Source organism: Sander lucioperca, chromosome 7 (assembly GCF_008315115.2).
Source record: "Sander lucioperca isolate FBNREF2018 chromosome 7, SLUC_FBN_1.2, whole genome shotgun sequence".
NCBI lineage: Eukaryota > Metazoa > Chordata > Actinopteri > Perciformes > Percidae > Sander > Sander lucioperca.
This window is the reverse complement of record NC_050179.1, coordinates 8,298,355-8,322,754: the sequence shown is the minus strand read 5'-3', so window position 1 is coordinate 8,322,754 and position 24,400 is coordinate 8,298,355. Positions and strand designations below refer to the sequence as shown.

The 24,400-nt window shown below is 40.0% G+C and overlaps 1 protein-coding gene across 6 annotated transcripts; it reads right to left on the bottom strand.

Annotated features, from left to right (window-relative positions):
• Positions 1–4,812: 4,812 nt before the first annotated feature.
• On the bottom strand, positions 4,813–24,363 carry LOC116038426 (coiled-coil domain-containing protein 136-like). 6 transcript variants are annotated; one of them, XR_004897849.1, is made up of 10 exons: positions 24,202–24,363; positions 23,923–23,986; positions 16,394–16,748; positions 13,575–13,649; positions 12,256–12,558; positions 10,525–10,642; positions 9,062–9,338; positions 8,744–8,875; positions 6,895–6,958; positions 4,813–5,387 (listed from the first exon to the last, which is right to left on the bottom strand). XR_004897849.1 is itself a non-coding variant. In XM_036003105.1 (10 exons), exons 1-10 carry the CDS (start codon positions 24,333–24,335, stop codon positions 5,375–5,377), a joined length of 1,584 nt encoding a protein of 527 aa, XP_035858998.1. In that variant the 5' UTR covers positions 24,336–24,363; the 3' UTR covers positions 4,813–5,374. The 6 variants fall into 6 exon arrangements, 5 of the variants coding, with proteins under 5 accessions (XP_035858998.1, XP_035858999.1, XP_035859001.1 ...); XM_036003105.1 differs by having other exon boundaries at positions 6,895–7,007; XM_036003106.1 differs by having other exon boundaries at positions 6,895–7,007; positions 23,923–24,064; positions 24,202–24,356.
• Between the last annotated feature and the right edge of the window lie 37 nt (positions 24,364–24,400).

Sequence of the window (24,400 nt, the reverse complement as noted above, 5' to 3'; positions counted from 1 at the left end):
GGATGGGGAGTGATTGGTCAGACCACAGGCAGCGGCATGCTCCTTATTTTTAGGCGCTCCTATTTGGGCGGCTGGGGGCTGGGGTCTGGGACTGGGCGATTGTTGCGAATGTGTGTCATGCTCAGGATCCAAGTGGCTGAACAATTGAGCTAAGAAAAGAAAGTGAGAAGTGTAGTGAGTCTCTCTATCTCAATAAGTTATCTTTTTACAAAGGATACTTGTCAGAAAGTTTGATTTTTCACATTAAATTCACATTAGATCACAGAGGCCTTGGAGAGAAACATTTTAAAGGATGAGGTCGAAGATGAAGCAACTGCATTACGTGTGTTTCACAACTATCTGCCACCCCTGAGTGAAATGCATTTCTGTGTAAACAAGCAAAGGTCAATACAAGCTCAGGGAAGGTTATGGAAAGATGCGTGATAAGAAAGAAAATCTATTTATTTGGATTTTACAATGTTTCTGTCCCATCAAGCAAAACCATAGTAATGAAATTTATTATAGGAAATGTGTTCAGTTGTGTCACCAACAACAACAACAACTGAGAGTTATTGCCTTTTAACTTACTTCATTCAGAGTGTATAGCCCAATTTACACTTTTAAAGTGCTTTCCAGGCCACATACTAATCTTTGTTTTTACTAAACAAGAAAGAACAAACTGACTTCTTGAATTGACTGAAAGCAAATTAGTGTCATCTCCAACTTTGACAGCAGTTATTGATTGAAGCTGAGGTGGTGTACAGAAATACACTGAGACAGTGAACAGTGTGTGCATATAGTAACGTTGATCATCTATCTACTAAATGAGTCATTTCCAATAAACATTGTGTTTGCTGCAGGTTCAGGGGCTGTCATGGTGTTGTGACTCAGCAGTCAGTGACATGGCAGTGAATACCAGCTGCCAACACTATCCTTGATGAAGTAGTGGGAGGTAAGAATAACTACTGTGACACATGTAAAAGGCACTCATGGAATACTCAGTCTGGACACACAGGGGTCCCCATGTTGATCTCCCACAATGTAATATGATACTCTAAAGATTTTGCTGGTTGTTCTCCAACCATTTTAGCCATTTTATGCTGACTTGAATCATAAACCAGAATTCTCCAATAATGATAAAAATAATTTAAAAAAGTAGGGAATTTAGCTTAAATACCGGTATTTCGAAATCATGTTTTTTTCTTGTGGTGTTGTAAGACAGAGATGGCAATAATACGATTTAATACTTCTCCATAAAAATTGTCATATTGATATATCATGGTTCATAGTTCTCATGTTTAAACAGTAGAGGAAGAATTATTCACATATTTAACTTAAAAAAGTAGCAATATGTCAATTACACTACAAGTAAAAGTCCTGTATTGGAAAGTATGAACATGAATGTACTACCAGCAAAATGTACATAAAGTAAAAGTACAACAAGTCCTTTTACTTTTGATTCTTGTCAGTGCCGGTGTTATTTTATAATACTGGATTATTATCACTGATGTATTACTGTGTATGCAGCATTTTATGTTGTAGCTTGGCAAAGTAAGGCAAATTTGTACAACTTTATGTACTGGGTTTATCTATAACTGTGACTTTAATGCTAGTGATGTTCTGAGCCCATTGGGCATTAATCCTTCTAACGGAAGCTATGTGGTGTGCTGATCTGTTTGTTCTTTCTTTGCTATTGTTTTGATCCAGCATACATCCCATTTGGGCACTAGGGATGTGCATGTCTTTTTCATCAGTTCTGCTTATCTATAACTGCATCATATTTAATCATTGTTTTTTAAAATCTAAAACCTTAGACTTTCTACTACTTTCAGTAGTCGTTTATTACAGTTGTCAAACAAGTGTAGTGGAGTAAAAAGTACAATATTTGCCACTGAAATGCAGCAGAGTTATAGTTATAGTAGCATAAAAAATACTCAAGTAAAGCACAAGAACCTCACAAATGTACTGCAGTATTTGAGTAAACACCACTGTGTGCAAATTAATGCTAGAAAGGTTAATTTGCACCAATGTTGAACAGATTAAAACATAAAAACACATTTGACTGAATGTATTAAACACAAGTTGAACTTTTTACGATGTGATTTTGAATACACAGGTATATATTGTCTCAAAATAATAAAATATAATCCCACCTTTGATAGGAAGTATGTGTGAACTAAACCAAAAACTAAATCCCACAGCTGTTGACCTGGAGACTGTTCACTTGACATTATATCCCCAGAGACTAGCCATGGCTGCTCTCACAGTCAGCTTTCCACCTTTTATAATTAGTTTTTTCCCTGTTTGTCAGGTAAATATATTAAATATTTAAGAAGGGATTTGGGGAAAACTTACTGGACAGATATGCATGAGGCCAAGGCCCAGTTGATTAGATTTTAATGGTGATCTGAATCTGACTGACTCAGAAAAAACTAATTTTACTTAAACCTCAAGTGACGGAAGGTTGCTCAGTGAGGGTTAAGCTAACTGTACCCCATGACTAGGTCTGCACGTCCACGCTACTTGTAGATAAATAGACATACTTGAACTTAAAGAACCATGAGTCTTGGCAATGGAGTAATGAGTGTAGTTTATGGGCCTCATCAACAACGTTGACACACCAGTTCCTGACATCTGTAAGGAATCCGTGTCTGTGAGCTTCTGTCATGTCTCAGGAGTAAAGGTTATTAATATCCATACAACCCGTGTAATGTAATCCCAGCAGAGAGACGCTTCTCTCTCGGTTTGAATTCTGACTTCATGAATGGGACTCCGCGATACCTACAATCCTGAGTCTGTGACTGACGGTGAGGCCATCTTCAAAAAAAAAAAAGCTCTTAGACATCATGTGCGGTGGGTATTTTTATTTTCTCAAGTCATTTACCGTACAAAATAGCCACAACTATATTGAAAACAACAGTGATGTCAAATAAATATAACAAAAATCTGAGAAACACGGTGCTATATAGAAGCTTGTAAAACTATGATAAAGCTAATATTCATGAAATAATAAAAATGTATATTCGGAATCAGACAATTCATATGTACCATTGCAGTCAATGGGCATTTAATTTCTATTGCAGTACTTATAAATGGACAGTTAAAACATCATCATCATTTTCTAATTGTGTTTTCATAGGCAGAAATAACATTGCTCAGGCTTTGATTATCAAGGTTTTGTTTAATGACAAATGTTTCGGAAAAGATTTTAATACATTTCTGAAATGAACGAGCCGTATTGCTCTTTCTAGCAACTAAGGTCAAATGCAATCTAAATGCATGCAATGACTACACTGGAAATGATTAGCAGTGCTAGCAGTTCTGAATAACGTCACCATAAATAAACATTTACACAATTTGGCTATCAAATATATGATGCTCTTTCAAAATAGAATACACTTTCTACAAAGCCAGTACAAATGGATTTAAGAAATATCTCTCCCATATATATGTCATAACTATTTACATGAAATACAAAGAATCAACATAAATAATATATTGTGCTTCTATTTGTTTTCTAGCATGCTTTTTTCAGTTTTAAACTATTTTCACCAAAAAAACATTTCACAAATGTAAACAATAATCAGAGTTTGTAATTAATGCTTCAACAGACTTGTTTTCTGACACCTTCCTATTTACATATTTTGGAGCTATACCAATTTCTAAAATGCCCTCACAACTATCCAACCCTGTTAGTTCTTTCACTTCAGACTCGTGTTTATCAGATCTGCAGTTTGTTACATAAAGTGTGTCGTCAGTAAACAAGGGAACACTGGCAGTCAACATTCTCCCACTGAGTACCTAGAACAACCTGTGATCACCAGAAAATCGAAATAACAATACACTAGCCATTTAAATCTTGCTGGAGAGGAACAAAAGTTTATTTCTACCCAGCGAAATGTTAGAAAACATAATAATATAGCTTAATTATCCTACAATTTACTCCCAAATTTGCTGAGATATCTTTACTAGCACATAACAAAACTACAGCAAACCATATTTGAACGATGCAGCTGTGGGTGTAAGATTTTAGAATTGATCACAAAGTGAGCTGTGGGCAGGTTAGATAAATCAGAAATACTGCATAGACTTTCTGACATCTTGGTTAAACTGAGAATTAAAGAGGAAGGTGGGAGTTGTTTGATTTCAGAGTCAGACGCGAGACACTTGAGGCAGGCAGAAGTGACAGAGCCTGGAGCAAAGCACATAACTGAACAACACTGTAAAGAGGAGCCGACTCCACCCACGAGGGGTTAAACATCCAGGGGCGATCCTAGGATTTTTTATGTGGGGTGGCACAGGGGGACCAATAATCAGTCGGGGGACCCAGGGGGAAGGGAGGGGGAGGGGGAGGGGGGACATTTTATCAGAATACAGCATAGAAAATATGCTTAGAAATATAGGAAATATTGGATAGGATAGAACAACACAATGTAATTCTGCTAAATAAAACATCACATGTATTATTAGTTTCACTTGTTTTCATTTTAAACAAACTATATAGCTGAATACAATAGAGAATACAATTTTTTTATAGGCTCAGTCTGCCATTTTAAAAAAAAAAACAATTCCAGTGCTTATTCCATGGTATCAGAATTTTGGATAATCATCATGGAAACATGAATTGGTCATATGACAAGGGCTGGGAAGATTAGCAGAACAGGCGGCCAATGGAAATCACAATTGTCAGATTGACAGCACTCTAGCTCAATGAATTGGGGGGGTTAATAGTCAACTCATTTACAAACTGCTCCTTTTGTTAATATAAAGAGCATATGTAGGCCTACATATCAGGGATTTCAGTGCATTAAATTTCCAGACTCCGTGTTTGTCATTATTATCAGAGACCACTATGAACTATGTAACTATGAAATTAAATATTTAAACAAACAAACAAACAAATAAATAAATAATGGTTACATAATTTGAAAACCAATTGGTGCACATTAATAATCAAAACCTTCATTTTTATCACATTGTTAGCTAAAGGAGAGAAAAATAATATTCACAGACACAGAGGAAGAGTGACACAGCACTAGCATACATTTAGTGGAGTGAGATCGGTCCTCATGTGGGCTCTCTGCAGGTCTACTCATCATCATCTTCAGTCTTAAATGAGACTGAGCGCATCATTCTCAGTACATGTAGTACCTTTTCATTAGCGACAACATTTCCTATACATTTTGTACCACACCGCTGTCAGCTCTATCACATTAAGAGAAATCCAGTTCAGTCTATAGACATGGCAGGAGAGAACGAGGGCTGGTCTGAAGCAGACGTCTGTCCCTGTGCAGTTGTTGCCCATCCAGTCAACATCGGACGAGGGCTCTCAACAAGCTAGTCATCATTAGTAGCACTGCTGTGGCTGCAGTGATAGTCAAAATGGAGTTCCAACCTACCTCACTCCCCTGAAGGAAGACAGGATAAGAGTGGTGTTAAGAGTCAGTAGAGGCTATCCATCAGCCAAAGATAAACAGTATTTGGCTTTTAAAGGAATAGTTTGATATTTTAAGAATTAAGCTTATTCGCATTCTTACAGAGTGAGACGAGAAGATTGTTACCACTCTCATGTCTGTATACATTAAATATGAAGCTGAAGCCAGGAGATTAGCTTAGCTTAGCTTAGCTTAGCTTAGCATAACATTTTTAGCAAGGGGAAACAGTTGGTCTACCTCTGTCAAAAATTCAAGAATACATACAAGCACCTCTAAAGCTCACTAATTAACATGTTGTTTTTTGTTTGATGAATCTTTACACAAATAGAATTATAAAAACAACAATTTGTGGTTTTAGGGTAGTTACGCGCTGTTGCTATTTCTTGACGAACAACAGTTTATCTGTCCGCCCAGAACTTAAATGCTGTCTCTGCGGGTTGTGGTGACAACGAAGACTCAGAGAAGTTACAGCGCTTACAGGCCAACAATTAGCTATTTACAGCTTTAACTCCCCCAAAGACCACAAATAGTTGTTTTTAAATGTTTTATTGTATACTGATTAAAGTTTAAACCAACAACAAACAATGTGTAAAGTACTGAGCTTCAGATGTGCTGGTTGAAGTATTTTTGAATTTTGGACAGAGGCTAGCTGTTTCCCCCCCGTTTCCAGTCTTTATGCTAAGCTTAGCTAACCGCCTCCTGACTGTAAATTCATATTTAACACACAGACATGAGTGCGGTATCAATCTTCTCTAACTATTGGCAAGAAAGCATACTGTAGCCTATTTACCAAAATATTAAACTATTACCTGTAAATGACTTCGGTGCCATTCATGGAAATATTTTGTTCTAATTTGCCAAACTGCCCATCCGTCCCACGTCCATCTACCATAAATGTTTCATATCATTATCTACCTTCATTCACTGAAGATTTTCCCAGGAAAATGTAGTCTAGACCCTCCCATAACAATCACCACGCCAAATTAATCTTGAGCAATAATTTATATATAAGGGTCGGTTTACCCAAATAACACAAAAACCTATTTTCTCCCTTACCTCTTGCAGTATTGAGCCATGCAGATGCCATGCCCAGGTTTTGAGATATTTCCGCCTCCACCCAAATAAAAGTTTTTTTGTTTGTTTTTTAAATCCAGCAACACTTCTTTACAGAAACAGTGTCCTGATTATTCTGGATAATCCACAGAATACACTATCTATCTATAGTCCGTATGAAAACAGTTTTCTGTGAATTATCCAGAGTAAACAGGAACAAAATTATTTCCACCTATGTATCAGGTGAGACAGAATTCTCGCAAACTGATATCTTAGAACCTGAGCAAATACAACCAAAACTATCTGCATAGTTAGATATGAGAGGTGAGAAACCATATTTTTTATGTTATTTGGGTGAACTGACTCTTTAATCATCACGACCCATACGCAGCATTACGCATCAGATAGAGATAAGCTCCTCCCATACCTTGCCCTCTGGGACGCCAGCTCCGACAACCAGCACCAGACCACAGCCAATATTACAATTATTCCTATGAAGGGGATGGAGAGAACAGGGTGCTCAGACGCATGGATGAATCTCTGAGGAGGAAATAAAAACAAACAGGACCATGGAAATGAAGGGAATGAATGAATGGATGGATTGAAGTATCCAAATAATAAAAACACAGATATTAAATGGTGTGACAACCGCACAAATGGACCACCACTACAAATCACTAAATAAAAAAAGTGTGACATGGTCTATGGCTTTGATATCAAGGGGAAGGGTTGTGATGGAGTGATTTACATTCCCTGTTAAATAAACAATGCATAACTTTAAGGTGACATAAACATCAACAGTCCTGTGAGGCATTTATTGGCTGTGTGTGATGTTATGGTGACAAAGAAAGAAAGACATACAACATGAAGGTTGCGACTAGCATATTGTGGTATTTTTGTCTCTCTATCCTCATTTTATAGTTCATTTGTTTTTACGTTTTGCTAAATTTGTAATCGTACAGGCTGAGAAGTCATGGACATTCAGAGAACAAGGACAGCATCAGAGACAGGCACGGGGAGACAGTTTGACATAACGCAGAGACATCTCATTACGGCTGTTGTAGACAAAACACAGATTTTAGTTTTGTTTGTTTCTTATTACATAAAACATAAAGGACTTACATACATACAGTATTGATTCTAACCAATTTCCAAACGTAGCTTAGTTTTGTTATTTGTTTTTTAAGATTTTTGGATGTGTATTTTCTATCCTTAAGGTAGCCATTGGTATCCATTGCTTTTAAAACTGTAGGAAAATCAACTTGCAGAATATTGAGTCTGTGTGGTAATGCAGTCGAAACTATGTGTCACACTGTGCTGCATTCACAAACTGTATTCTCAAAAGGTCAAACCCAGAGGACAAACAATAAGAAAATATAAACGTCATGAAAGGAAAATTAATTTGGTACTTTGGTTATTGCGTTAAGAAAGTTCAACTTAAGAGTTTTGGATTTTCCCGTGAGCGCTTGAAAACATGAAAAACTATCCATGCTTTCAAACACGTATTATGCAACAATACTGCAGTGTAACTTTGACTAAAGTGAAACAAGGAATGCTGTTTGTTGTTTCAGTTACCTATTTCAGACAATTTTATTTATTTCACTGCAAGTGGACTTTCACACAGCACCTTATACAAATCAACAGAAACCGGTCTTAAGGTGGGAAAAGGTCCTTTCATTACCTTTTCTCTGTTTAACAATATCTGATGCCTACATAGGATTTCATTATAAAATAGGCATTATTTGCTAGATGCCTGAATGCCTTTATTCAGATATTGTGTTTTTGTCCAACAGTAAAAAAGCATTGCTGTCACAGAAGAGTTGAAACACAGACACAGTGGGCAGGGGGGGGGGGGGGGGGAGAGGTGCCCCAGCCTAAAGCACACAATAAATACTGATACGGGCTGACAGGCCAGGCCAGGCCAGTCTATATCCAAACATATATTGCTACAGTATGAGACACATAGAAAGGGGGCTCAACAGACAGGATACAGTAGGTATGATGTTAGCCGTGTTATGTGTTTGTTGACAGTGTGGGTGCACAGAACATTGTGTAGTAATCACGGCTGGAAATTTTCAAAGCTACTTCTAGAACAAGTTCACATTCATTTTAAAATAAAAGAATTGAGAAACAACACAACCTGATCTAATGATGCTTTAGGAATGCAACACTAACCAAACAACTTAAATGTCCTAAAGATTATAGTTATATAACATTTTTCCCTACTTTCCCTACTTCTGATACCAACTGTACTATTATTCATGTCTGTCTCTCACCTGAGCCCCCCCTGACAGCTTCTCCAGCTCTGCCTTGCAGCGCTGCAGCTCCTCCTCCAGCTCTGCTCTCTCCCTCTGGCTGCAGTCATACAGTACCTGCAGCTCCTGCAGCTCCATCTTCAGACCGTTACACTGGAGGACACAGGGAGCACATTCTTAGACTTTTCCTTACAATCAACTTTTAGTGTATTTGATTGAAATCTTCATAACAAAAATCAAAAACAGAATTTGCTAATAACGGTTGACCCAAATCTGTCCATATTTTATTCATTTTATCATAAACTCCCAAGGCATCTCTTAGACACTAATGCATCATACCTCTCTCTGAACCTGTGAGGCCTTCTCCTCTGCCTGTTTGAGCTGGTCTCTCAGGGAGAAGATCTCCCCGATGCCTCCATTCCAGCCGGTTGGTGTCATGGGCTTTCCATCAAATGAAATATTCTTCTGGATGGACGCGTCCACGAGGCGGCAGTTCTCAGACTGGGCCATGGTCATGTAACTCTCTGTCATGACCTCATCCGAGCCAATTCCCATCTCCTTCCCCTCTGTGCCCTCCTCTGCGTCCTCCTCTTTCAGTGACAGGTAGACACTGGAGCTGGACAAAAGTAGTCATGGTGAAGAATACAACATACTTTCAACCTTAGCTGAAATAGCTCCAAAATGGGCTGATAATTTCCGTGATCAAAGGCTCAACATGGTTGCTATGCTATTTAATGTGATAACCAGAGAGCCTGTTAACATTTGTGTATGCAGATATTTTATCATTACATTCTCAACATCTGATAACTGATGGAGACACTGTTTCATTATTCGTGTTTTTGTTACATGACATATGTATCTTGCCAGCCTTGTAATAGGACTGCAGCGCAAGATTATTTTCTTTCTAATCAATGATTACTTTTATTATCAGTTAATTATTGTTTAGTCTATAAAATGTCAGAAAACAATGAAAAAGGCCCATAACAGTATAATTGCTTGTTTCTTGCTTGTGTTTGTGTCAAAACCAAAACACTGTTTTTAAATTAAATTCAAAAAGATGCAAAACAGAGAAAAGTGGCGCTGGAACTAGGGCATGTTTGACATTCTTACTTGATAAATTCAATTTGATTAATCGTTATTATATATAATAATTATTATACTATAATTAGTAATAATTTTTTAATTATTGTCCCACCACGAAGTCCATTTAGTAGCTGTTCTGGTGATCATGTTTATGCTCTAAAACAGTCTCAGAGACTCAAAACCTTTTTCTTAATTTATAACTATTTCTTTGAAACTCCGTGTTGTATATATTGTCTTCTCTGTCTCTTCTAACCCCCCTTTTCTTCTTCCTGTAAAGCACTGTAACTTCTGTTTTGAATAGTGTTATTAATAAAGTTAGCTTTAACTTTCGATGTATTGAGATCTTCCTCAGCAGATGGAGTATAGCCAATTCCCCATCTGCCGAGGAAGATCGGGGGATGCGTTCAAAAATGTCATAACAGCTACTAAATAGATTGTGTAGGGAGACTGTTTTTAAGATCAGTAATTAATTTTCAACCTCAAAACTGTTGTCGATAAATTTTCTCTCAATCTACCTATCAATTAATAAACTAATGGTTTGGGCACTTAAGTGTAATCCCACATGTTACAGCTTTACTGAAGTGCTTAAACAGGTGGCCAGTTTTTTCTAAATGAGCCATGACAGGAATGGCTGTGACGAGGGGTAGTATTCCAGAGGGTATTCCCTCCAGCTGATCCAGTAAGCACAACTGATGAGTGAGCAGTCATTGACCTCTCACCATGTCCTCTGTCTCTGCAGCAGCTGCAGCCTCTCAGAGAGACGTCTGTTGTCCTCTTTCAGGGTCTGACACTCCTCCTTCAGCACACGGCACTCTTCCTTCAGCAGATCCACGTCACCTGACAGAATAAGGAAGGTCAGAGATGAAGGTATTACAGTAAGATGAAGCAGTCAGTTGAGCTCATTTTTAATGTCCCTGATTAAGGCTTTAACATCATTACAACCTAGAATGTATTTACAGCAGTAGTTTTAGGAAATATGTGTGTGTGCTTTCTTTCCCAGAGTTAGATGAGAAGCTTGATATTCAGATTCAGATTCAGATAACTTTATTAGTCCCCAAGGGGGCAATTCAGTTTTACAGCCAACCCATCCATTAAGGGTTAAAGTTAAAAAGTGCATTAGCACGCAATGTATATAATGTTATGTTATAAAATAATAAATTAAAATAAACAATAAATAGTACTGCAGCAGTCATACATCCCACTGTATACAGATGCTTCTCTCTTTCCCGTAACATCTGCACATTTACACATGACCCAATCATTACACACACCCATACCCACTCACCCACCCACACACACACACACACACACACACACACACACACACACACACATACATACACACACACATTTTCACATGATATCACTTCCACGTCAATATGAAGCTACCACCAGCAGCTTGTTAGCTTAGCTTACCATAAAGACTGGAAACAGGGGGAAACAGCTAGCATGATTCCGTCTAATCGTAATAAAATCTGCCTACCAGCATTTCTAAAGCTCACTAATTTACTATTATATCTGGTTCATTTAATCTGTATAAAAATGAAGTGTAAAAATGACAATTTGCTGTTTTATGGAGGGTCATGTGCTGGAGTATTTCTTGGCTGGGACCGGTTGCCAGGTAACTAGCAGAGACTCCAGGAAGTTCCTGGTCTTGGCCAACTTAACCCTCCGTCAAACCACATCGTGCCAGCAAGAAAGCATATAAGCGTGTTTCCTAAAATGTCAAACTATTCCTTTAAAATGAATGCCACTGTGAGTTAGATTATACTTGCATATGAAGTAATTTGTGGGTGTGATGTTTTCATGAAACAGCCCAACAATGAAATAATATGAACTCCCCTCCCTGAGTCCCTACTGTGGCTCAGCTGCAAAACCCAGCGATGATATCAAGTGTGTCCCTCCCCCTCATGACTTCATGTCCCTGGTATCCTAAGTGCACACACACATCTGCACACACACAAACATACACACCACTCCCCTCAGCGATCACATTTGTAATTTGTAATGTTTATTAAACCCACAAATGATTTATGAGCTTGACTGCAGGATGCTAACATGATGTGAGCATGGAATAAGCACATCCATAACATTGTGCTTTGTTTTCATAATATCAGTCACAAAGACTGATCATGGACTATTTGTGCAAGTAGTAAGCTGGATAAATTCCATAGAGCACATGGAGATAGTCCTCTCACAGATGGCTGTTTACACAAGATGTAAAGATGAGGTGTAAAACCAATACTTATTGTATTTTGACTTTGATGTACTGTAAGTAAAACAATGTTGTAAGGGAAGAGGAGGTAAGTGTGCCAACTACCGAAACCACTTCCACCCTCTGTCTTTCATCCTTCCTCTCTGGCATCCATCTACTGTATATCTGTCGTCTTCTGTTTTTTTCTCTTCTATTACTACACTGATCTCTCCTCTCCATGCTCCTCGTCCCTCACCCTCTTTCCTCTCGGCCTCTCTGCGCTGACTCTTCATGCTGATCTCGGCTCTCAGCGTGGTGATCTCCAGCTCGTACTCCTGGGTCTCCTCGCTGAGGCGCTGCAGCTCGGCCCGCCGGCGACACAGCTCCTCCTGCAGCGAGGCAATGTCGTTCTCCCTCTCTGCTGCCGCCTCCTCTGCCGCCTGTTGGAGCAGGATCACCTCCTCCTGAGCAACGCGCAGCTCCTCCTGGGCCTCGGCCAGTTCGCTTTCCTTCTCCTCCTCCAGGCTGTCCATTTCTTCCTGCACAGAACGCAGCTGGGCTGGGGGGAGAGGAGGAGGAGATGTGTAGGTGAGACTGCATCATTAGGTGTATATGCATGCACACAGGTGTGTGTGCGTGTGTGTGTGTGTGTGTGTGTGTGTGTGTGTGTGTGTGTGTGTGTGTGTGTGTGCGTGCGTGTGCGCGCTGTATGCGTGGGTACTGTTTGAGAGAGGAGCTGATGTAACTTATGGTAACATAACTTTTTCTCAGGGTCAGATTCAGATTATTAGTTTAGTATTTTCAGGAGAGGAAAATCATCTCCACCTCTCACAAAACAAGAGAGCAATAAAAGGTAATGGCAATGAAACTAGAATTAACTCAGTTAAAAAGTTCAAACATAATTCTTGCAGATGCGTCATGAAATAGTTTTGCATTCCTCCAACAGCTTTAAAAACAATATCCCGCTCCTCCTTTTTCCATTTTTCTTTGTCTCTTTTATTGTAAGGTTTGGGTTTCCTTTCTATCTTTTTTTTTATTTATTTTTTTCCTTTCCTCTACTCAGAGCCTTTATCCTGGATTTTTTTTGGATGAGTTGGTTCTGAGGTGTGTTTTACTGACCCCTCATGATTAAGCACAAATCTCATTTAGGCTTTTTGAAGAATAACTGTGTTTCTGTGTGAATAATTTATTAAAAAATGTCACAAAAAAGACAATGCCCCAAAATCAATAAGCCAAATGATTGCAAGCATTTAACGTGTTCTAGTCAATCACATCCCAACATACTTAAGTAGCACTTTCTGTCTGAGACTATTTATTAGAGAACTAGCGGCACAATAGAAATCCATACAGTGACATACAAGATGGAGGTCTTATTGATTAATGCTAACAAATTGTTCTCACTGGCAGCTTACAGAGTAAGATTGGTATTGAGCTATTGACAAACAAGAGAAATGTAATATGCAATATCTGATTTTGATTTGTGATTATTCTTCCTGTGTCTGTGGAAAAATCATAGTTATTGTCTGGGTTTATTAAAGAACAGAACTTCTGCTGAGCGTTTTATTAGGTTGATACCTTGGAGATTCTGGATCTGGCGTGTGAAGGCTTCAGCCTGATGGGCACTTGCCAGACGCTCATCCTCCAGCAGACCTGGTGGAGAGGTGAAGTGAGGAGAGAAGTGGAGGAGAGGGGGGTGTGGGGAGAGAGATAAGAGGAAAATGTCAGTTCAGCAGGCCAGTAGAAAGATGACAACTTGATAAGCTTCAACCTTGAGGCATGACTGAATAACACAAGCAGGTCTTTGTGTTAAATACAATGTTAGTCGAACCATCAGTATTACTATACGATTTGTCAGTATATGCATTTTAGTAATATCCATTTTATCAAACAGTCTTCTCTTCCTTATTCTTATAACTTTTAACTACAGCAGAACAAAATTAGGCTCATTATTTTGGCTGCTTTTGGTTTGCTGCTATTTTTGTCTTGTTTCTTTTTGGTCCCTATTAATGTGTCATGTCAAGTCATTTCTCTAGCATACTTCGGGCAGATTCACTAATGGTTATAATACAACAACAGCTGGTAGTTAAATACAGAGGGAGGTCAGTTAAGCCTGTATATTCTTAAATCAATTTATCTAAATTACCAAAAAAAACATTTTCTTATTTACCCTTGTATTTACCCTTCCTAGTATAAATATATATATATAGTGCTAATAAGTGCTAATAAGCAAATTTAGTGCTAATAAGCAAATATGAATTGCTAACGTGAACATTGTGAACATTATACCTGCCTGACATCAGCATGTTAACATTGTCATTGTGATCATTGTCATTGTGACAGTACGTCCTCACAGATGTACTGCTACGGCCGTACAGCCTTAGTCTTGTTTAAATATTTAAAACTCAACAATTGTCAAGGGGATCCTTTAATCAGCAACGTTGTGCTTCAGATTTTTCTTCTGCTGGCATTAAATCTACCCCTGTTTTCATGATGCAAGCTGTGATTGGCAGCTTGTATAAACAATCATCTATAGACCCTTGATATTTACCTGTACCTCACCTTCTGCCATTCTCTGACCATGTACACTCAGGACCCCCACCACCTTCACAGTTCCACCCCCCCAACAGCTGCCAGCAGTCTGAACAGCTGACTGTTCCCAGTGGGAGTTGACCAATAGTGATTTCTCGTTGTGGTCTAGGACACCCAGTCTGGAAGCTTCCCTCAGCATGCACGCAGTTGTCTGAGGAATGCCTCTCCTGCTGCCAAACAAACAACTGAGCTCACTACGCCATGACTTTTAGTATGAGACACAGTCACATACACACACTTATAAATATCCACACACACACACACACACACACACATACACACACACACACACACACACTGAGCTCACTGTAGCCCCCCCATACCCAAGGCCTTACTCACTGCTAGTGTCCCTGAACGTTAAGCTCATCATTTCTAAGATATGACGTGATGCTCCATTTAGCGCCTTGAGGAAATGACTGCGTCAGTGACTGCATATAAACATTTATGCTTCTACATGTTCAACTAGAGTGTGATGAACAGGAGATGTCTCGGGTAGAAAGTTAAGCTGCCCAGTCGGAGGACACAGAGTTTTCTTCTGTATTTGGGTATAAAGAACTGAGAAAATGTAAACAATCACTAAGATGCAAAGTGCATTGTTTGTTTTATTTCATTACAATACTAGTTAAGATTTAATCCATAATCATGACATACTTACCACATAAATTAAGTTGATTCATAGAGAGGGAAGACTCCAGATGGCAGAAGTGCGATAAATGTTAGTGTTAATTTGCAAATAATTTCATGTTTTGCTTATTGGTAATTCACTTTAAGGTTTTAGATTTAGGGAAAACTGAATCTGGATCTTATATTATCATGTTTTGTCCACTTTGTTTATTGGTTCAGATAACATTTTACTCACCACCTCCATTGTAGAGATTGTAGACACCTGGACTCAAGAAATGCAAATGCATGAATGATGGTGATCAGTTGTAGTGAAATGCAGCCCATTTCACTAAAGAGATAAAAAAAAAAATGGTGGTAGCATCACGTTTCATTATTGTCGAATGCAAATTGCAGATACTTTTACGAGTCAAGCTCTCGCATGCTCGTACCTGGGTTGCAAATATAGCATTTGTTTTGAATGGTAAATTGTGTCAACGTTAAAGGGAGAGAAAATTATCTCATGTTGCAAATTGTTGAAACTGGCCCCAGCATAGCATGGTGTATCCACTTTTTGTTCAACCTGCGACTGACGTACCTGCCATATTTATGCACGTGCAACAGTTTTCGGTGGCTCGCTTCAAATTTATCTTGTGTTTATTCGATTTGTACATATCTTCTCAAATTCCCTTTTTAAAAGAGATTCCAGTTGTAGCTAATTGCGCTACATGTTTTATGTAGTTCACTACAAGAGCTTCAGGGATTTCCAGGATATTCCAAAAATACTATTTGAGATGATTTATTTTGCAGTTTTTGGGAAAGCTTTAGCTCCTTCGGCTCCTTGCCCCAACAGTTCGCATGTCACAAATCTCTCCAGCGGAGCTGGTGAGTAAAATGTTAGGATTAACAGTCATAAAACACAAAAACATGAGAATATGACCCAGGTTGACAAATGGCAGCATTTCTCTTTAAATGCCAATACATTTCCCCAGGAAGACAGGATTTAGGGTAGGTGAAAGATGTTTGCATCTGGTTTCATAGATCTTGATTTCAGGTCAGATGGATATGAAATAAGTAGTAAATAATGGATAAAAGATTGTGATAGAGGAAGATTAATGATTCAAAGCATTACAATAAATAATGAATAAATAGTATACACATACAGTCTTAGTGTTGACAGTCATATCCAAGGCTGGAGGTCTCACCTTGCAGCTCATGGAAGCTCTCCTGGTGTTTGTTGGAGGTCTCTCTGGCATCGTCCAGCTCCAGCAGCAGCTGCAGCACCTGGGCCCTCAGCTCCTCCAGCTCCTGCTCCTCTGTCAGCGGCTCCTGCTCCGGCTTCCTCTTCTCCTCCCCTTCACCTTCCTCCTCCTTCAGCTTCTTCTCTTCCCCCTCCTCCTCCTGAGCTCTCTCCTGGTCCATCTCCTCTTTCTCGTTGTTCTCCTCCAGAACGCCTCTCTCCTTCGCTGTCATCTCGTTGTCCATGGTGGGGCTGCACTCTGCTTTCAGATCGCATGGGTCATCTGATGAAAAGATGACAGCGATATTAGAAAAGGATGCCTGGCAGGGAGAGAGGGAGACAGGAAGAGATATTTACAGGTGACAATTACCTCTCTGTCATCAACCTAAATGCCGTCATGCTTAAACACAGCACAGATTGTGTTTTCTTTTGAATCAACAGCACCATCTTGTGATTAAATGGGCATTTGAGACTTTTGTACTCCAACCTCTATTACACTCATGTACCTTAATTTAACACACTAATTTAAATATACAAAATTACTGGCAACCCCTCTTATGAGATTCGAGCTGAGATTTTGATAGAAAGGAAACAATAAATCCATTCACGTGATTCAAAATGCATCAGATCATATGCCTAAACATGTCATACTGTTTAGTGTATCAAAGTGTTGATGCTTAATCCATAATACGTGTTGATGACAACTGATTAAAATTTTACTGTAAGACAGGTATGTTTTACTTTCCTCTATTTGCACATTGAATTTACATTTCTGACCAATAGGTGGAGTGAGTTAGCTGACACAATGCTGAAAGAAAAGGAGGGAGGGGGGGGAGGGGCTGTATGCTGAAGCAATCACTATGACTCACCACTCAGCAATGCACCTCCAAGTTCATAATAACACAAGCTACCACTCATATTGTATGATGTGACAAACACACATCCCTCTCTTGTATTACACTGTAATGTGTCACATTACATTGTCTGCCTTTTTCTTTTGTTTTTTGTGTTGGTTTTCTTTCTCCTTGTAGACAGCCTGGACTGAGCTGTTGTTAATGTGGGCCTGTAAAGCCCAATGAGACATTGTATATGATGTAGGGCTAAACCTGATTAGACATTACAACAGCTGTTGCTTGTTAGAGCTGTGAAGACGAATGCAGAGCAGGTCAGACTAGAAGGGAACGCATCATTTACACCACAACAACATGACGGTAAATTCCCATTTGACTCGGAGGGTAAGTCTGTTCCCATTAGTCAGATGAGATTTGCTGCCAGGCAGGAAAGGCCAGATCTAAATGGAGATTATATTTGCAGTGTTAGTTTGTTCTCAGGTGCAGTTATAGGTTTAAAAAAATCACTTGTGCCTCAGTTACTGTCTCATCCCTGGAAATTCTGCTTACATCACACACTGGCCTGTGTGGCCTGCCATCATTTCTCTCTTATTTCTCAATGACATGCCATCCAGGGTCAAGCCCAATCTCAGAAATAAATTGATATGTAGCATCACACATTTGTGTGTAAATGGTCTCTGAGTGCCTCAAAATGTAGGGATGCTAAAGCAGCTTAAGGATGGGAGAGGGGAATGGAGTTTTCTGAGAGACGGGAATAGAGCCATGTGAAGAGAAAAAGGTACAGCAGGGGACACAGTAAAGCATTAACTAAAGATCTATCTAATTAGGAGTGATGCTGCTGGTGGGATCATGGCTCAGGGAATGCTTCCATCTCTTGTGGTAATTTCTCTGCCTTGTTGTTCCCCTCACTAGAAGTAACTATTTCCAACACAACCAAGCACTTACAACATATATTTTTTATCATATCTGTATGACATTAGCAGAAGGCTACACCCTTCCTGTCTCATAATACTGTTAATTTAAACAATGCAGCCCCTGAGAGGCATATGAGAGGTTTTATGAGCACTGGGCTATTTTGTCATTAAACTTTGATGTTGGTGTAATGAGTTAGTCATAAAGAAGAGAGCTGGAGCCATGTGGCAGGGAGAGTCTAGAGCTGCTTGTAGTGCCAGCGGCAGCTAAAGGCCATCAAGAGACAAAAAGCTCCCCACTGAATATCATTCACATCCGAATGCTTCAGGATGTGGAGCTCAGGGTGTGATAGCTGAGAAAGCTTGGCTCAAGCAATTTGTGCTGTGTTTCAGGTTTTGTAGCCTTCAGACTGTCCTCCAATGGGCTCAAACTACAGCTGATCAAAAACAAACTGTGATACAGATTCCAGGGAAAACATGGCAAGAATTAGGAAGTAATGTACAAACTTTTTTTACACTTTTTGTACTGCTGCTGGGCATTGGTAAATTGTTTAGGACATCCGTTAATATGATGGGCAAGAAAGCCCTTCTCAACTGTCTTTAACTTCCTTTGACGGCATCCTTGCAAACAAATTAGCCTTAACCTTGTGGTACCCATCAACATATTATTCTGTACCCATCAACTCTATGAAACCTCCTTACAGAGCCATCCCTACTATCCGTCCAGTGTTCCCATACCATCTGCCTTCTTAGCTATTCCCAACAGCTTGTTAATTATTTCAGTTCTTAAGAAAACGTTATTACTTCTCCTTGTGCGTGAATGTCAAACACGTCATGGAGCCGAATCAGCTGCAGTGATACCTGTGAACACTCCACTGCATTCGTTGGCACAGCGCTGGGCTTTAGTCATGCAGGGATTGCATTAGACAAGGACGCTGCTTGCATACTAGAGCAAGGACGGGCAGGAGAGTCATCTCAGGAGCAGTGTTACAGCTCCGGGGGGAGGATGGCTTTATCTAGCCATTGCACATTCCTTCCTAATCACATTGCAGCAAAACACATTGAGTATGTCACTGCAAACATGGTTCCACTTTAGAAAGGAGACAACAAGCAATGCTGAGTGTTCTTTGTCAGAATTTGGAAGAGCTGAGATTAAATTTAAACATTACTCTAATGTGGCAACACAAGCCCTTTGTTTTGCTTCTGATTTGGTGTTCAGTGATAGAGTGAGGAGCGTAATGAAATATGCACTTTGCAAAATTGAGAAGCAGAGTGAGAATTTTAGCAAACAGAGGCATGCTAGAGGATGTGGGACAGAGCTGCTTTTACCTGGCACCACAGGCAAGCCTTTCTCCATAAAATACTCAATGTGAGTCTGCAGTTAGACTCATAGTTACAGTATGTATATTAAATATGTTTAATATATGTATAAGTTCAATCTTACAGTGTTATAGAGTAGGTAGCAATATACTGAACAAGATATGTCTGTCGTTTTACCTTAACATGTTTTTTACTATCTTGATGTTCGTTTTTCATTCTGCTTTATGTAATCAGGTGCTACAGTATATGCTTTAAATGTGGTACAAATCAAGAGAGCGTCTCTATGTAGCAAATGGGTCTACTCCATTCCCTATCAAATGAAGAAGGCTGTGTGTGTGTGTGTGTGTGTGTGTGTGTGTGTGTGTGTGTGTGTGTGTGTGTGTGTGTGTGTGTGTGTGTGTGTGTGTGTGTGTGTGTGTGTGTGTGTGTGTGTGTGTAGCATTTTTGTATTTGGATTTTCTGTATGAATGTATGCATGATTATGTACTTGTATATACACTACAAGCAGGCTTCATTGTGTAGATCTCCTTTAGGCCCACTTCTGATGAGCCTATATATAACTGTATGTTTTAGCTGCTTGTACACAGAATGTTTATATAAGACATACAGTATGTGTGTATGTTATATTTGAAGTTGAAAAAAGACGGAGAGGCTGTGCAAAAGGGTAAGGAGAAGACAATAAGAGAGATGCAAGGAAGGAGGATTTATGATGGCCTGAAGGCACACGAGCTACTCACTTCCTAATGAAACTAGAAAGAGTCAGGTAAAGCCATGCACTAGTTCATCTCCATGGTGACCTCTGCACACCAGGGCTTCACCATATGGAAAATCACCGTGGTAATAAAGCTTGTTTTGTCCACTCTTTTGCTTAGCATGGAAATATTTCCATCTACTTTTTGCTTTTCCCCACAGAGTGATTTTATCAGGTGTCCCTTCATAATAATAACTTTATTTGTATATCACTTTTCAAAACCAAGTTACAAAGTGCTGCACAGTAAAAACAATAATTAAAAACAAGATCCATAATTAAAATATAAATGCAATAAAATTAAGATTCAACAAGAAATAATACAACAAAATTAGCAATAAATAATAGTTATATATAAAAAACAGTTATGAAAAGGCCACACGATAAAAGTGAGTCTTTAGAAGAGATTTGAAAGAAGCCACAGAGCTTGCCTGCCTGAGATCTCCAGGCATGGAGTTCCACAACTGAGGGGTCCGAACAGCAAAGGCCTGGTCACCTTCAGTGACAAGACAAGATTTTGGAACCCTTAGTAGAGTCCTGCCGGGGGATCTCAGGCATCGGTTTGGCTCGTAGGGAGTTAGCAAATCACAGATAAGAGCCAGGCAGTTCAGGGCTTTAAAAACAAGTAGTAACATCAATTCTAAAACTCACTGGTAACCAGTGAAGGGCAGCAAGAATTGGTGTGATATGGTCACTCCTCTTAGTGCGAGTTAAAAGCCTGGCGGCAGCATTTTGAATATGCTGCAATCTCTGGATGTTCCCTTACTAATGACATAATATAGAGCATTGCAATAATCAAGTTGCCCACAGAGTGAAGTCACCATCATATGAGATTTTCTGACTTCAAGTTGTGTTAGACTCAACAGCTTGAGATGAGGAGCGAACTACAGGGGTCATGAGGTTAATGTCTCTTTCTCTCTCTGTACTTCGAGCCTGAAAACTCCAGGGAGGTAGAGGAACAACAGTAGCAGGAAACAACAAGAAAAGACAGGAATCACAAGCACCAAAGAGTTGGGCTGACTTAATGAGCCACTCTGTTATTTAAATTCATGTTTGCACTTTCAAAGGGAAATAAGAGAAAGTGGGTCAACGGAATAGAAATGCATTGATAGAATGAGATATAATTTGGCCTCATTAGATAAGTGTGAACAAAAGCTGTGTCAGTGTGTACCTACTTTAGGGGATTGATTCAGGTAATATGCTTTTTATGGGAATACGTGTGGTTGTGTGGTGGTGTAGTGTGTGGGTGTACATGTGCTTGTTGTGTAGCTATTCCATTAGGGGTTATGAATAGTGACAGTACAAAGCATGAAAACAAGTGATGCTGTAACAATCCATTTGATCACAAATCAGTACCTCCCACCTGAAAGCAATCCCTTAGGAAGGTTTTATATCACTTAATCACAGAGGAAAGAGGGGTACCACAGCTCACCATGTAGCTGCCAAATCCAAAAAGGATAATGAACCAGAGGGAGAGAGAGGGCCCACTAATGATAGGTTGAAAGTGCCGAGAATTTCTGTGAGGGAGAAGTAAAGTTTTTTTTAAATCCATAGAATAAGCTGCGGGAAGGAGCTGCATGAGTTCATGGACCAAAAGTTTTCCATTATGCAACCAAGAGAGATTTAACAAACAATTTTGTCAGGGACCTGCAGAGTGCCTTGAAAGCCTGTTAAATCTGATGGGGGGAAATGGGGAAAGGGTGGTGCAGGGAGAAGAAGCTGGGATGCCTGAGGGTAGAAAAACATGAGAACAAGATTTGTTTTCATTTGACTAGCCATATTAAACACTGATGTGAGAATCTCACATTGTTGTTTTTCTCAGAGGTCCCTGCACCTCCCAGATCTACAAAGTTTATCTAAGGCAGCAACTTTGCTGTTAGTTCCAGAGAGTACACTGGAGAGGAGTGCAGGGAAAAGCAGGAGAGGACAGGAGAGAAATGCTGTGTGGGCTGAGGCACTGGCAGGTGCAAAGGGTTGTGTGTGTGTGTGTGTGTGTGTGTGTGTGTGTGTGTTTTGAGCGTGTGTGGGCGCAGAAGAGAGCCGAGCATTGCGATTGAAAGAGGGGGAAGAGATATTGAGTGGGAAAACAGAGAGAAGGATGGAGAGAGATATGGTTGGCGACTCGTGCAAGTGGGAGGAACAATATGGAAGATACACAGACAACTCGCAAATGTAAAAGATCAGTGGGAGTGTGTGTTTGTGTTAGAGCATCTGTATTTCCTGTTGGTAGATGTGTCAAGTGATTTTAGAAGCATTTCATTTAGTGCAGTGCAGAATTAATTTCCAGCAGGAATGAAAAAGCATTGAAAATAAAGCCTAGAATTCAACTACAACTTAGAACAAAGCCACCTTTTTCTAAGAACCTAGACTGAAATCTAGCTAGTATTGACCTTGGCCATGACAGAATGAATGCACTTTAATCCATTTATTATTTTATGTAATACAAAAAGACACTAGCCTTTGCTCAATCCACTTTTCTTTTGCTGTATGTATATCCTTATTATGAATTTCCAGCTTCAAAAGCAGACCTCAGACTGTGATGAAAGGCAAGAGGTCTCTAGAGTTAAGATAAGAGGAAAAATCTTGTGAGGGACATTATGGTCAATACGCAGGCCCCAGCATAATGGTTGCATTAAAGGAAATGACTCACTGAACACTTAGAACAAAGTAGTTTAATAAGTCTACAGCTGACTGAAGAGCAGGCATTAAGAGATAATCCGCCAAATGCTTGTTATCGAAAGTTCAATTTCAGGACAGTACTACACAGGAAAAGGAAGCCAGATTCTGGCAACCTGGCCACTGGTCAAAGGGCTGCTGACCTGTGCTTCTCTCTGAGCCCCTCCACACCAATAAACATCCTCCTGGCAGTATCCCACACAGAGCTGCTCTGTCTACACATCCATTCAAAACATGAAGAAAACACACTCTTTGTCCTTGTTGGGACACACAGACACAAGAAACATTCCACACATTCTTCCCTGAACACAATTATATGCAGTACTGATTCTGTGAAGATACATTGTGCCAAATGTCATACAGCAACAGTCTAGTGTGAAGTTACCAAACAAGCCTAACAGCAGCTGTTCGTCATACATGCGAAGCGAGTCCATCACAAGAACTCATTTTGGAGCTGAAAACAATTTGAACATAAAGTATAAAAAATAAGCTGAACTATAAAAACATCCAACAATGCATGACTCCACATTGAATCAATTCTCAACCAGACTTAGAATAACATGCAGCCGGACTAAAGACTAGCTACATCATTTCTTGCCTCTGGTTGCCAGCAATCTATTATTACTGTACCTGGCAGCGTGTCGCCTCCATCAAATGTCCACAGAAGCCATAGCTGACAGTAATGCCCACTCGTCAGTCAGTCTGTCAGCTCGACCACAGTTCCTAATAAAGACAGGCTCCCACAATAATCTCCCCTCCACCTACCACCTGACCACCTCTCTCCAGCTCCTCCGCCTCCTCAGTTCACCACCCCATCCCTCACTTCAGGAGTAAACACTCTTTCTCAGCACAGACAAAATCAACCTCTCTGCCTTTTCTTGCTGATCATATCTGATCTGTAGTGCAGGGCTAAAAATAGCCATAGCCAACTGCACAGAATCACGGATAAACAAACACACACAAACACTGACAAAACAGCTGCACAGACCTGTAGAGTCCAAAGCCTCCTCGATGAGTGGAGGTAAACGCAGTCCATCCATAGCCCCCTGTAGCTGCAGCAAAGAGGGAGAGTCAGAGAAAGAGAGTGGGCGAGAGAGGGTCAGAGGCTCCACACGCCCACCTCAGCTCAGCTGCAGGGACGGAGAGAGAGAGAGAGAAACACTGAAAGTACTGAGCACAGCGTTGAGTACTCGCGCACACACACACACACATGTGCAGGCCTCAAGGCACATATACACACACACAATCCAGTGCACACAAACTATACCTCGGGAGAATTTGGGAGGATCCGGGGAGCTGAAGGCTGAGCTTTGGAGCGTGGGAGAGATGCCGAGAGGGAAGAGGGGAGGAGCAGAGTGGAGGGAAAGATGCTGTTTTCCAAACGCGAAGCTCCGTCTCCATGCGCAGATCTCTCTCTCTCTCTCTCTCTCTCTCTCTCTCTCTCTCTCTCTCTCGCTCTCTCTCGC